Genomic DNA, 14367 nt, shown 5'->3' on the forward strand with positions numbered 1-14367 from the left:
AAAACTGGGCCTGTATTCTCTTGATGCTTTGAATGAGACATGATCTCATTGAAATTTACAAAATACTTAGACAGGGTTGATATAGGTAGGATGTTTCTGTCAGATCTTGAATTGGGGACACAATTTAGAAATAAGGGTATGCCTGTTAGGTTTGAAATGAGGAGAAAAGCTTTTACTCGGAGGTTGTGAATCTTTGGAATTGTCTACCTTATAAGATTTTAGAATCACAATCTTTGAGCATGTTTAATGTAGAGATTGCATGCCACTAGTAAGCAACAATCAGAGTTATGGAAAAGGAAGGATCAAAGATATTGAAATGTTCGATCAGCCATGATTGCATTGAATAGCAAGAAAACTCAATGGGCTGAATTTAGTTCAGTGATAATGGGGTGAAGGATACAATTTAGTCCAGTGATTATGGGGTGTTGGATAGAGGTTTAGTCCAGTGATTATGGAATATATTATAGGGGTGTACAATGCCAGTCTGTTTTGTGTTGATTGCAATGCAATTATGACTGGGGAATATTCTGTATGTTCAAAAGCAAATTAAAATGATAAGTTTTACTCGGGATACATATTGAAATGAATCCAGTTCTGCTCCAATGCATTTGCCTAAGTGAAATTCTGTATCTATCTTCAGTCTGTAACGCTTCACTACCTTTCTCTGCTGGAGGTGTGTTGCTCATATTTATAAAATGATATTACGTACAATTTCAAGCACAAAATGCAAGTTTTCTGAAGATGCATTCTTGAGCACATTGGCTGGGAAACTCCCTGAAGTGACTACTGCATTATGTTTGCTAAACAGACGCCTGTTGAGATCACTGCTGGTTCACCACAGGCATCACTTGCAATCAACAGTTTGTACAAAGAATTAACACACTTGCTGCAGTACATCACAGAAAACTTCAGCACCTTTTTCCAAATCAGTTTATGGCCATGCTTCATGGTGGAAACCTAGCCCAAACACCCTTGCCAAATTTTCTATTTCTGATTTCTTAGTTAACTGTAAACTGCACAGACAAATGTAAAAGATCTAGCACCTTTCTAGTCTTGAATTACTTCCTTGTGATGTTCATTGATTGGATACAGTGAAAGGAGGCTATACTGTCTGTATCAGCTCACTAAGAGTATTTGCCCCTGATCTATTAAGCTGATTTTACTGCATTGACCTGTTGATTTTCTTCTGTTCGCTTCTCAAAGTCCCAATTGAATCTGCCTCTACCACATTCTAAGGCAGTGCTTTTCAGATCCTAATGATTAACCACGTAAAGTTTTATCTCGCTGCTGTTGTTGTTTCTATTGCCAAACCTCTTTAATCTGTCTATACTGGTTCTCAATCCCTCCACCAATGGGTACAGTTTCTCCTTGTCCTGTCCGGGCACCTCATGATTTTGAATTCCTCTATTAAAACTATTCGGTACTTTTCCTTCTCCAAATATGGGCCAATGACTCACGTTCCCCACACCTGGAACTATTCTCAAGAAACTTATCTCTACCCTCACTGATACCTTCATATTCTTGCTGAAGAATGGCACCCAGAACAGGACACAACACCCCAGTTGAAGCTGAGCCATTTTTTTATAACTCAACTTCCTTGTTTCTGTACTCTACGCCCTTACTTATATAAATGCAGCATCTGTATGTCTTTTGAGCCAGTTTCTAAACCTGGTCTGCTGCTTTCGGTGATTTTGTGTACATCTATCCAAAGCCCATCAACTTCAGCACCCCTTTTGGAATTGTCCCACTGCCTGTCTTGGTTCTTCCTACTGAGTTGAATCACTGCTCACTTCTCTATATTAAAGTTCATCTGTCACTTGCCTACTCATTCCATTGAGCTGTCTATGCTCTGTTAAAGATTAACAATGTCCTCTGTTTGGTTCATAGTACTTATAAGTTCTGCATATTTGGAAAGTTTTAATTTGACCCCAAAAATGAAAACCTAGATCATTATTTTGCATCAAGGAGGGGATCTAATACTAATCCCCAGGGGATTCCTACTGTAAACCTTCCTCCAATCCAAAAAAACAACATTCACTATTACTCTAGAATAGATGCCACGTATATTTATGTTGTAATGGAGCACTAAATCAGGTGAACAATTATGTGGTGTTAATGTTACTGGGCTTGTAAACCAGAGGCCCAGACTAATACTCTGGACACAAGTGGGAGTGAATTTAAACTTACTTAATAAATTACTGACCAAAAAAAGTTCTTGCCTGAATAATAATAATCAAGAAATAGCAGATGCTCGTGAAACACATCTGGTTCATTTAATGCCCTTTAGAAAAGGAAATCTACTATCTCTACCTGCTTTGACTTCATACACAAAGCATTGTGGTTGTCTAAGTGCTGTTTGAAATGATCTAGCCAGCCATTCAGTTGTGGTAAACCACTGTAGGATAAAGTATTGTGGTTGGACCATATGGACTGCAGTTGTTCAGGAATGCAACTTGCCCACCATCACCTCCAAAGGCTTTCAGGAGTGATCCTTGCTATCCTAAGACTGATTTTTTTTTTTTAAGAAAAACCTTCTGTTCATTGTAATGCTCCGTGCAAGTGTGTACACTTCCACAGAACATCGACCCCAAACTGCAGTCATCTTCAGTTAGTAAGGGATGAAGTGTTGTTTGTGATTAATTATAGTTCAGGAACTTTGGAACAGGAGGAATCATTCACCTGTTTGAGTCTACTTCATCATTTAATTACTTGATTTACACCACAACTTCATTTACCCACTTTGTTTCCATGTCCCTCGATACCCTTGCCCAACAAAATTCTGTTGAGCTCAGCTTTGAAGGCCACGATTTCCCCAGCATCCAAACCTTTTGGTGGAGGAGAATTACAGGCAACCATTGTGAAGAAGTTTTTCCTGAGAACCCTTGAATGATGTACCTCTAATTTTAAGGTAATGCCCCCTAATACTTTACTTTTCCATCAGAGGTTGTCTGAATCTAACCCAGTTAAATACTTTTAATGTTCTAAACACTGATCAGGTTGTAGCTGAATCATCTTTTACTCAATGAAGCCTGATCTCGTACTTTTATTATTTTAGCTTTGATTTCAAATGCCACTGTATCCTTCCTGAAGTGCAGTGCCCAGAATTGAACAATAGCCCATGAACTATCATTTTCTTTACATGATGAATTATTACAATCTTGAATCAACTCCTCAAAGGCCTGTTCAGTAATTTTCAGAAGGGAATTGGACAATACTTGAAGGGGATAATGTTTGTTGGGCAATGGAAAAGAGAAGGGAGTTAGGCCAAATGGATAGCTCTACCAAAGGACTAGCACAAGTATGATGAGCCAATGGCCTCATTCTGTTTGTTTTTAATTATTCTATCATTCTATACAGGTAATGACATTGTCGGCCATAAATTGTTGTTGGTGTTCTTAATTTTAAAAAGAATTTGCTTGAGAAACTACATATAATGTGAAGAAGGCGATGACATGGAGGACTATTCTTTTTTGGCAGGAAGAATGGGAGAAAAAGTGACTGAATTATACAGCACAGAAAGAAGGCATTCAACCCATTGTGTCTATAACCCTTCTTTGAATACCCCCTCCTCACCCCTATGAGTGATTTTTTACTTTTCAAGAATGCATTGAATTCCTTTTGGTGATATTTTAGATGATTATAATTTGGCTTGTAAGAAAATTTGATGAACAGCTCAGTCTGATTTTAAGCTGCCTTTTATAACTCTAGGATTCTTTGTGCAGAAGATGTACTATTCTTTTAAAAGATTCATTTTGAGTTATTGAACTATGTGGATGATTACAGTGCGGAGGAAACTGTTTGGCTCTGTGTGGCAATATTGGCTGTATGCAAGTGCATTCTGAACCATTTCCATTGTCCTACGCTCCCCATAGCCCTTCCCTTTGAAAGATGCAGCGTATTTCCTTCACCCACTCTGTGGGAAAGTATCCCATGCTCCAACACTCCAATCTGTGTAAAGAAATATCTCAATTTTTACTCCTTTCAAATTGTCCAGAGCACAGAGGAAGCTGTTTGGCCCATCAAGTTTTGTGTTTTTCACGGACCTGACTGTTCAAATTTTAGTGCCAGTTTTAAATACATAGCTTTTTATCCCATTGTCAAATAGAGGAAGCAATTTTTCTCTATACAGGGTATGAATAGCCTTTATAAGACCATAAAGTTAGGAGCAGAATTAGGCTATTCAGCCCAACAAGTTTGCACCACCATTTGATCATGACTGATTTGTTTCTCAAGGTATGTTTCTTTCATGGAAAAATCTCTTGATCTTGGCTATTCTGATGAAAACAGCGTCAGAACCCTGGCTTCCTAACTTCAATCTCCCACCCTGGGATCATTCTCTAGTCAATCTCAATTGAAGCCTGATGCCATCTATAGAGGAGCCACAAATCTGTTCACAATACTGAAACTATGGTTTAAATAAAGCTTTTGTATTAATTTATCACTATTTCTTCACCTCTGTTTGCCTGATGTCCCAATTTTATAGAATAATGACAGCTTGGGTCACTATTTGTTGAACCCCATTCCGTAAATTTCTTCCTAAGACACAGTCGTGAACACTTCACCCATATTTAACTGTATCTGCTGCTAGTTTGCCTATTCCTGAAGCCTAATAGTGGCAGGACTGTTCTTTTGCAGGAAAAGCAACTTGGAAAGTTAAAAGAATCTCTAAATTTTAGCAAATCTGTGCTCCCCCTTTTAAATCAATATATTGTTTTGTTTAAAGCGTTAACTGTTATGTGATGTGCAGTTCTGATATTCACCAGTTTTTTTCTTTGTCTTCTGAAACTGTAGAAGGCAAGATTATGCCTGAGTTGCCATTGACCAATAATGATTACACCTTTGAACTTTTCATCTGTGCCGCAATCTTGCTAGAAAAAAAGGAACTGCTACTAAAATGCTCAGATGAAGCAGAACTCATCCAGTTTACTAACAGGTGAACCTACTGTCAATCACTTGCTGTTCTCAATTCACCAAGGACAATAGATTGGCTTTGCCTGAATTTAGTGTATAGCATTCAGATTTAAATGTCATACAGCAGTCTGTCTTTAAGCACGTTGTGTCGTACCCGCTCGATGTGGCCAGTGCTGCTGCCTGAGGGTCTCTTGCCCATGGGAAATTTCCCTGAGCAATAGCTAATTGGCCTTTAATTCCAGGGCCTTTCTAATAGGGTAATGGGAGATCACATTCCAATCTTAATCAGTTGAGATATTTTCACCTTAACAGAACCGGTTTTGTTGAAAGCACCCCACTTTCAGTCAGCTTTCCTGAAGGCAATTTCTTGCTATTACCAAAATATAAACACAACCCTCATTATTGCACACTTTAAACATCTGACATTGTTTGTTGATTTCTTATTTGTTTCTGGGTGATTCCACCATTTATTGCCCTGGGAAGACAGTGGTGGAGGAAGTGGAACTTAATCACTGGAACCCAGTGGTGAGAAGCTGGCAATTTCAGGATGTTGACAAAGTGATAATGAAATAAAGTAGGGAATGGAATCACATTGGCCATGTTACTGGGTGAGTAATCTGGAAGCCCAGAGTAATGTTTCAAAGACACGAGATCAAATTCTGCCATGGGAGAACTGGGGGAATTTAAATTCAATTAATAAATCTAGAATAAAATGCTGGTTTGAAATGACCTAGTAAGCCATTTAATTTGAGAACAGCTCCAAGGCAGTTCCGGATGGGCATTAAATGCCAGCCTTGACAATGTTTTGGTTTGAGCCCAGTAGAAGTAGCACTGACTGAGCAAACAGCTCTGCTCAGGGAGGAGTCAAGTTTTTCAGATGTTGATGTTGTTCGCATCCATACATATTCTGACTTGAGCCTTGAAAATGGTGGAGAGCTCAGGAGGTGAGGCACAGGTCACAGAATACCCTGACTCCGCTGTGACCACAGGGTTGATAGGGCAGTTCTAGTTCACTGTCTGATCTTTGAAGCTCCTCCATCATTGAGGTGTTAACAGTCTGGTCACAGTCACATTGATGTGTTTGGTCAAGTAAAAGTGGCTTGGCTTTCTCTTGTTGGGATTAGTCATTACCTGATACTTGTCAGTTCTGATCTTGGTGTGATTCAGCTGTGAATGGAGCTGGAAAATCATCAGCGAAAACTTGAACTTCTGACTTTTTAATGGAGGGTTGATCAATGATGAAGCAGCTGACCTTAGTTTGACCTAGGTCACCACCTTGATATAGTCTTGTAGTGATGTCCTGGGGTTGGGATGATTGTCCTCAAATAACCACAACCATCTCCCTTTGTGCTAGGTATCACCACCTGTTTGGGAAAGAGGTTTCGGGCACCTTTTTAGAAAGGATCATGATACTTGGAGCATATATTCATGCAAAGTGGTAGGAAGAAGAAAAGAATAGATGGATACAGTTAATGGTGAAATAAATTGGGTTGGGACAAGGTTACTGCATGTTATACTTCTAATAGCCAGTTGGAGAAAGAAGATACTAGAAGTAGCCATTGCTTGGAATGGATTTATTCATGGAAATTATAATTACAGGTTCTTAACTACTAACTCCACTCCTCTCTCAGTAAATTACTGTTTAAATGCTCATTTGCTCAGTACCCTCCATGTTAACCTTGGTTGATTTAATGGCGGTTAATGGTGTAGAGCAGGAACATACAGACACCACTGGGGCTGAATTGTCTGTTTGTTCTATGCATCCTACATAAAGGGATGGTCTCAAGACAGATCCATATCAGGCCTGCATTGGCTGCTGTCTCTTGGAGAACCCTTGAGTACAGGGAAACATGTAGTGAGGGGAATAGAACAAGATGCTAACTGAGGAATCCCTGGCTCTGTATTTCTGATGTTACAACTGACAGGAGAATAAAAACATTAATTCCTCTAGTCATAAATTCCTTTCCTGAACTTGCCACTCATTAGGAGTCAATATCAGGTTCCGTGAAAGTGTTCCTGATTCTTGATGAAAAGGCGTCGGGTTCAGGCTCTGCATCAGGTTGTCCCAGTAGATGGAAATTTGTCTGGATTTTGGGTCTCCATCCATCAGGATACTGCTGCCTGATGGTATAGCTGGCTCCCAGTTTGCCATTTTGTTGATTTGTAAACCAGTCTGCATGTATTACTGAACTCCTTGTTCAATGGGTATCAGGCTACATGTAGAAGCAATTTTAATATCAGGATCTGTTAGCCTGTCAGTAATACTATAAATTTCTACTCTTCATGAGAGAAAAGGTCTAGGGATATGAAGACAACATTAACAATTCATTTGATTCCTGGGGCCAATATATCCCTAAAGCTGTTCTTGGTTTCAAGAATTTGTGGTCAGATTTTCAAATTAACAATCAAGGTTGTTTTTAAATTCTACCATCAATCCCATTCTCAAACTTAATAAGGTCAGCATTGGATCTGACAGGATTGAGAAGATTGAGTGCCACAAAAGCAGCTGTTTATACCAGCTGGCCACTTCCTGAGTGATAGCTTGGTTCATATAACAATACTGCATTTCTATGTTTGTTCTGTTACACTACACTTCTTGTACCTTCAGCTTGCAGGGGACGCTCAACTTGGACTGTGTTCTTGAAAGAGCAGAGCAAGCATTCTTCAGTTACTGCAATAAATCTGTGCTGGACTGTTTCAAGAAACTCTGTACAGAACAGAAGAAAAAGAGCTCCTTTAAGTTTAAGCTGATGGATTTGTTTTCCTGACAGCCAACGTTCACCGATTACTTCAAGGTTTATGACCAGCAAGGAGAAGTATTTCCCTGCAATTCAGGACTCCACACCTGCATTTGCAAAGGCAGTCTCCAAAAATAAGTATGCCTTTGCAGGAGCCTTTTGACCTTTTTACATTGTATCTTTAAGCCTAATTGGTTGATTGGTCAGTCTTATCACTGAGGTTCCAGCTACAAAAGTCTTGCATTTAAGAACACATGATTTTATTTTCCATTGGGTTTGGTCCTTTGCTGTGTTCAGCAATTCTCCTTCAATGACGAGATGCACAAGATTGGATAATGTTGGTCCTACTGAGACTTCTCAATTAGGCATGACCGCTTCTTGTCATGAGGTGATTGTCTGTCACCATTAAAGTTCCTCAGCTCAGTGCTTTCCTACAACATAGCTGAGACTGGGAGTGTATTGTGACAAGAACCCTGGCTAGGATCTGCCATTCTACCACTTGGTCTGTTAATTCTTTAATAAATTAACTGGCCCTGTACTGATATAAATGGTTCATAAACTGCATTTAGGCCCTACCAGAGATACTTTAGTGGGCTGTAAAGAATCTGCATTTCTGAAATATTTCACTTCACTTTAAAATTTTTGCAGTGGGGGGAAAAAAATCTTGAATAGATCTTTCATAATTGTTACTAAATAATGTTAAATAAAATGTGATCCTGGTATTGAGCTTTCCTTCATTTAAGTCCATTAAAATTTAGTAAGATTTTGTATGATGTATTGAAACTCTTCTGTTAAGCATTGACCTCTGAACACTGCCCACATAATTATACAGAAGGGCTCAATTTCACTGAAAATATATGAATTCATTTTGTGCCCTTTAGGATTCTCCAAAGTTCTCATTGGCTGCCCACGTTTTTAAAGCAGTGTGTTCACAGCAAGCTCCCACAGCAACAGTGAGATTAAGGACCAAATCAGTTCTCTGGAGTTATTTGAGGTTTTATTATTAACTGGGACACCAGGGAGAATTGAAAGACACCACCTGTGACAGCACAGCACTTCCTCAGAAAACCGTAGATGGAGTGACTGACCATTACTGAATCTAGGACACTGCCCTGAAGAACATTGTGATGTGGGATGATTGTTGTCCAGCAACTGGATCCATCTTCCTTTGTACCAGGTGTGACTTTAACTGTTTATAAAGACAGTTTTGATTAGGAAAAGAAAAGCACTTTCAGCACTGACTTGTTGATTAAAATTCCTTTCAAGAAGAGTCCACCATTCGTTAGGTACAAACCTGTGGCTCACTGCCTCTTAGTCATTGAGTGCGGTATCTGAATCCTGTTTTCAGACTCCAGCTTAGTTTGAAGGTGCGTCCTTTCTCCTCTTGAAATACTATGATATAATATTTGATAGCTCCCAAAGCAAGTTGGAGCAGAATCAGATTCTAGTTAACTGAAATCCAATTCCTTCTCCTCAACATCATAAATATTCCATTACCTAAAGTGCAACTCACTATTTTCTTTCCTATCCGGAGCATTCTCAGACCTACAAATTATCACTCTAGCCTCTTTCTTTAGCTAAGTTTCACTGACTTTGTTCATACGTGTTAGTTCACTAATTACAGTTGCTTGGAAATCTACCATTTCATATTTTGCATGTGTGGTACATTTCTCCGCACAGAATTCCCAGAACTGTTATAATGTGGCGCTGATTCTCAGAGCAATGCTATTCTTGTCGTCTTGTAGTGACCCTACACATTCTTCCTTTTCAGATAATCAGTACCCTCTTGAAAGCTTTGATTGAACCTGCCTCCACCACACACGCAGGTAGTGCATTTCCGATCTTAACTAGTAGCTGTGTAAGTGTTTCCACATCTCCGTTACTTTTGCACAGCTACTTTACATCTGTGCAAAAAAAATGAAAGAACTGCAAATGCTGGAAATCAAAAACTAAAAACAAACTGCTGGAAAAAAATCTTAGAAGGTTTGGCAGCATCTGTGGAGAGAAAGCAGAGTTAGCACTTTGGGTCCAGTGACCCTTCTTCAGAACTGGACCTAAAACGTTAACAAGTTGTAGAGCTGGATGAACCCAGCAGGCCAAGCAGCATCAGAGGAGCTTGGCCTGCTGTGTTCATCCAGCTCTACACCTTATTATCTCAGATTCCCAGCATCTGCAGTTCCTACTACCCCTGAAACGTTAATCCTTCTTTCTCACCGCCTTACACCTGTGCCCTGATTCTTTGATCCTTCCATCACACAAACAGTTTTTCCTTACTATTCTGCCTGGACCCTTAAAGATTTTGAATATCTCTATCAAATCTCTCCTCAACGGCCATTTCAAGGAACATAGACCCATCTCCCTCAATCTAGCTGGTAACTAAAATTCCTCATCCCTAAACCATTCTTTAGAACTGGATACATTCAACCTAAATTTCTTGCTGTTGTTCTCTGTACCCCTGTTCATAAAGCCTTAGATACGGTAAGTTTTATTCACTATATTTCTTGCTGAATTCACATGACTCAGTCATATGGAATATAGAAATAGGCCTCTCTAGTCCAGTCTTATGTTCTTTGTTTCATACAATCCTCTCCCAACCTACCAGTTTGCTATTCCTTTCTCCCATTGTTATTCCAGCTTCCCGTTAAATGAACATATTTATTGTAAATCACCCTCCTGGCAGTGAATTCTAAATTCCCACTGTCTTCTGGGGTGAATAGGATTCTTCTGAATTCATCAATGATTAACTTACTAGAGAAATATAGAGATGCAATTGTATGTTTTCAATTACAACAAAAGGTTGTCTAAAAACTTGCTCTGGGCCCAACTTCACATGAGCCTGGTTAGAAAATATTTAAAAGGCCAAATAGCTTTCTTTGAAGGCTGTATCGTATCAGTGCAGGAACACAACGCATTATTTTGCATCAAAAAAGCAAAATACTGCAGATGTTGGAAATCTGAAATAAAAGAAAATGCTAGAAATAGGCAGCATCTGTGGAGAGTTAACAATACACATCAACCCAAAATATTAACTCTTTCTGTCTACAGATATTGCTTAACCTATGACTATTTCTACTGTTTTCTTTTATTTACGATTATTGTCTAACTTGTTTTAAAATAGGAGACATAAATATATATGAATGGGAGAAGGGTTTTAAAAAAAAGACTATAAAACCAGCATTAACAAAATAAGTTAGTTCACATTTTATTTAAATTGATGTTCACTGTAAAGCTTTTTGTAAAAGTTCCAGTTCCTTTCTTTGTGGTTTCGTAACATTAGTGCAGCCATAGTCCTGTAGTTGAAGGGGAATGTATTTTTCCAGGAGTGGCAGGCTCTGTCCAGCAGGGCTGCTGTACAGCCCGGTCCATGATGGGTTAAATTCCCCCTTGTATCCAAAGAAAGCAATGCTCTCTGTAAGTGAATAAAGAATATATTGTCACTCGTGTGGTGTGCTGCAAACATGAATCATTCTGTCTTGCTGAGAAAAGCTGTAAATGTTAACTTAGTTTGCTTGGATTGGTCTGCTTTTAACTAACCAACCTTTAAAAATAAACCTGATACTTTTGTTTTTTGCATTTGCTTCAATTGATTTAACCAAATGTGCATAACTGAAACAAGGTGGGAATTGATTCCTTTTTTAAAGATGAGTGCTGGCTTTAAAAACTGTAGAGGTGACTATGATGCCCTTTACATAAGCTAAAGAGCTATGAATTAGAACTGCATAGAACCAAATTAATGAATATCTAATCAAAACCAAAGGACTCATGCCCGTATATTCATATGTTGCAACTAGAACATCAAGTATATTTATGTATGATTCTCCTGAAGGTATCATTCTCATCTGAAATGTGTGATTAAAATGCTGAGACTATGTTAACCACTGTTCTGTTTTCCACAGCTCTGGGATGAGGGCAAAGAGAGAATAGGTTTTTTTGATGCAATCTTGGATGAAAGGGTGGTGGAAGTATTTTGAACAGTAACTTTTGTGAGAATTGGATAAATTTGTGGAAAAGTCTGCAAAGTTTTGGGAGAAAGAGCAGAATGGAGGACGAGACTGATTGGATAACTGAGTGAGTTTGCAGCGGCATAATAGGTTAAATGGCCTTGTGTTGAATGATGCTAATCGGAGACGAGAAATTTGAGGGGAGCTATAAGAGGGGAATCAATAGCAGCAAAAGTCCTTTTTTCTTTCTTTTAAATGGGCTTACTTTTTTTTTTGAAACAGCAGAGCTATTCCTAAGCCAACCCATCAACCATATCCTGACAGACTTGATTGATGTAAAAACTAATTCTCATGCTACTTAACACCATAGGGTGTTAATAACAGACAGTAGGGAGTACAGATAGGGTAATAATTTAATCAAATGGATTTAAAATTGCATGAAGAATCAACAGCAGCAGAACTCAAGTGGCTTATCTCTGCTGTTTAAATGCTTGAATGAGATTACATCTATGAAATAGTTTGAGTATATCTCGGTCACGTATCCTGTGGAACATTAGGCAGTTACTCATTTAGGCTTTATTGTTGGAAAAAAATGTGCAGCTGCCCTAAATACTCCTTTGTGTCACCACGTGAGAGTGTTAGCCTGGTGACAATAATTGCACACAAATTTCACGTGGAAATAAAATGGTCTGATTTGTATTAAATATTCTCCTTGTCCTTCACAGAATTAATGGCACTCTGCCTTTCATAAGACCAAGTACACATCCTAAAAGCCCCAAAGTAATTTTGCATTCAATTTATAACTGTGAATGTAGACTGTATTCAAAATACAAATTCTGAACATCGGATGTTGCCAGCGTTTGAGCAATAGGAAAAGGCTGATTAGGCTGGGGCTATTTTCCCTGGAGCATCAGAAGCTGAGGGGTGGCCTTATAGAAGTTTATAAAATCAAGAATGTTATGGATAGGCTGATTAGTCATAGTCTTTTCCCCAGGGTGGGGGAGTCCAAATCTAGAGCACATAGGTTTGAGTTTCGAGGGGGAAGACCTAAAAGGGAGCTAAGGGGCCTTTTTCACAGATGGTACTGCATGTATGAAGTGAGCTGCCAGAGCAAGTGGTACAATTACAGCATTTAAAGGACATCTGGATGGGTCTATCAATAGCAAGGGTTGAGAGGGATAGAGGCTGAATGCTGGCAAAGTTTTCTATGCTGTACATCTCTAAATTCCACTCCAAGATCTTGAGCACAAAATCACACTCGTACTCCTTGCACCGAGGAGACTTTGGTCCACTGAAAAAGCAGTACTTCTGACTAATATACTCAGGCCCTATGGATTAGGGGTGGGTCAGGGGAATAATTCCACAGCTGCTGGTTGGATAAAAAGACTAGAAGCAAATTTGCCTCAAGGACCCAGGAAACAGTTATCCTGCAGTTAATGTCACTCAACAAACATTTATCCAGTCATCGTGGCTGGTTTTTTTGTTTCTGCGAGCTTTTGCTGTGAGGAAAATTGGCAACTACATTTCCTACTTTACAATACACTTCTCTGGGGACGAGGCATTTTGGGATATACTGAACTTGTCAAAGGCACCACATAAATGCAAGTCTGTTTAGTGTTACGAAGAAAGAATTTGAGTTTTGAACAACATAAATGTTAAGGATACCATGCTGGAAGCTAAATGAGAGATTTGCTCTGTTTATCTGATTCGGACTGATCTGGAGGATTCAAAAAGTCCATTCTTCTTGATTTGAAATTGCCCTAAGCAGATCACATCACAAAACCAGAGCACTAGAAAAATATCCCCCTGTTGATCACATTTACCATAGAAACATTCCATTACAAACTCTGCATTATGAACAAAGCACTACCGAAGAAAGGAAAAATACAACAATTGATAAAGAAGGAAATCATGAAACTTGACAAGTCTGCAACAACACCTCCCAATTCTCGACCTACGTCACTTAGAAGGATATGGGTAGCAAGAACATGGGAACAGCTCCAACTCACAAGCCCTATTCACTGTCATTGGGTAAAGATCCTGGAACTTCCTTCTCTGGGTGTATCTACTCATAAGGACTTGCCCAGTTCAAGAAGCTGGCTTATCATCACCACCATCATCACAAATGGGTAACAAATGCTGACATTGTTGATGATGATGACCATATTCCCTAAACAAATAAGTTAAAAATTTTATCGACACACTGCACTAGGAGACCAATAGGCTGTTGATGCATATCACTAAAAGACATACCCTTTTTATGAAGTTGTGCAGGTTTTGCAATGCCCAGTTGGACCATCTTCTCAGAAATGGCATCAATGTCACCACTTATTATGTCTTTTGAACCTAATAAGATAATTGATCTGGAAAAGAAAACACTCGTTACCAACAGAAGCAAAGCTACAGAACGTAGCTGATCAAAACATAGTAATAGGACGCAGCTATTGAGACCCTCCAGCCTGTTCTGTCATGGCTGACCCATTTCTTGATGTCATCTATACTCCTCAATTCTGTAACCTTTAATCCCATTACCAAACTAAAAACAATAAGTTCTGTAAACTTCAGTTGATTCTCAACAGTTTTTTGTGGAGAGGGCGTTCCAGATTTTCACTACCTTATTCCAAAGAACTGCTCCCTGACCTTCCCATCCTGCAGTGAGATTGAAACATGCATTTCATTTTCCTGGATGGAAACGGGGCTGTTCCTCCCTCTTCCCTGTGCTCGTTGACTGGCACTGGATCCCAGTAAACAATGCTTCCATTCTAAAATTTCACATT

The 14367-nt window shown here is 39.1% G+C and overlaps 2 protein-coding genes across 3 annotated transcripts in view; one reads left to right on the plus strand and one right to left on the minus strand.

Annotated features, from left to right (window-relative positions):
* The window catches only part of si:dkey-238d18.4 (TBC1 domain family member 17), a 62922-nt gene extending 51679 nt beyond the window's left edge, over positions 1 to 11243 (plus strand). Inside the window, exons 9-10 of the mRNA XM_048527995.2 lie at positions 4792 to 4933; positions 7520 to 11243. Coding sequence (XP_048383952.1) covers positions 4792 to 4933; positions 7520 to 7679 — 302 coding nt within the window. The 3' untranslated portion in view covers positions 7680 to 11243. The remainder of the gene's footprint in view (positions 1 to 4791; positions 4934 to 7519) is intronic.
* The window catches only part of cemip2 (cell migration inducing hyaluronidase 2), an 85876-nt gene continuing 82335 nt past the window's right edge, over positions 10827 to 14367 (minus strand). For both annotated transcript variants that reach the window (XM_048527164.2, XM_048527163.2), the window contains exons 23-24: positions 13844 to 13953; positions 10827 to 11058 (exon numbers count right to left, since the gene is read on the minus strand). In XM_048527164.2, coding sequence (XP_048383121.1) covers positions 10868 to 11058; positions 13844 to 13953 — 301 coding nt within the window. In that variant the 3' untranslated portion in view covers positions 10827 to 10867. The remainder of the gene's footprint in view (positions 11059 to 13843; positions 13954 to 14367) is intronic.

This window comes from Stegostoma tigrinum, chromosome 3 (genome assembly GCF_030684315.1).
Source record: "Stegostoma tigrinum isolate sSteTig4 chromosome 3, sSteTig4.hap1, whole genome shotgun sequence".
Taxonomy (NCBI): Eukaryota; Metazoa; Chordata; class Chondrichthyes; order Orectolobiformes; family Stegostomatidae; genus Stegostoma; species Stegostoma tigrinum.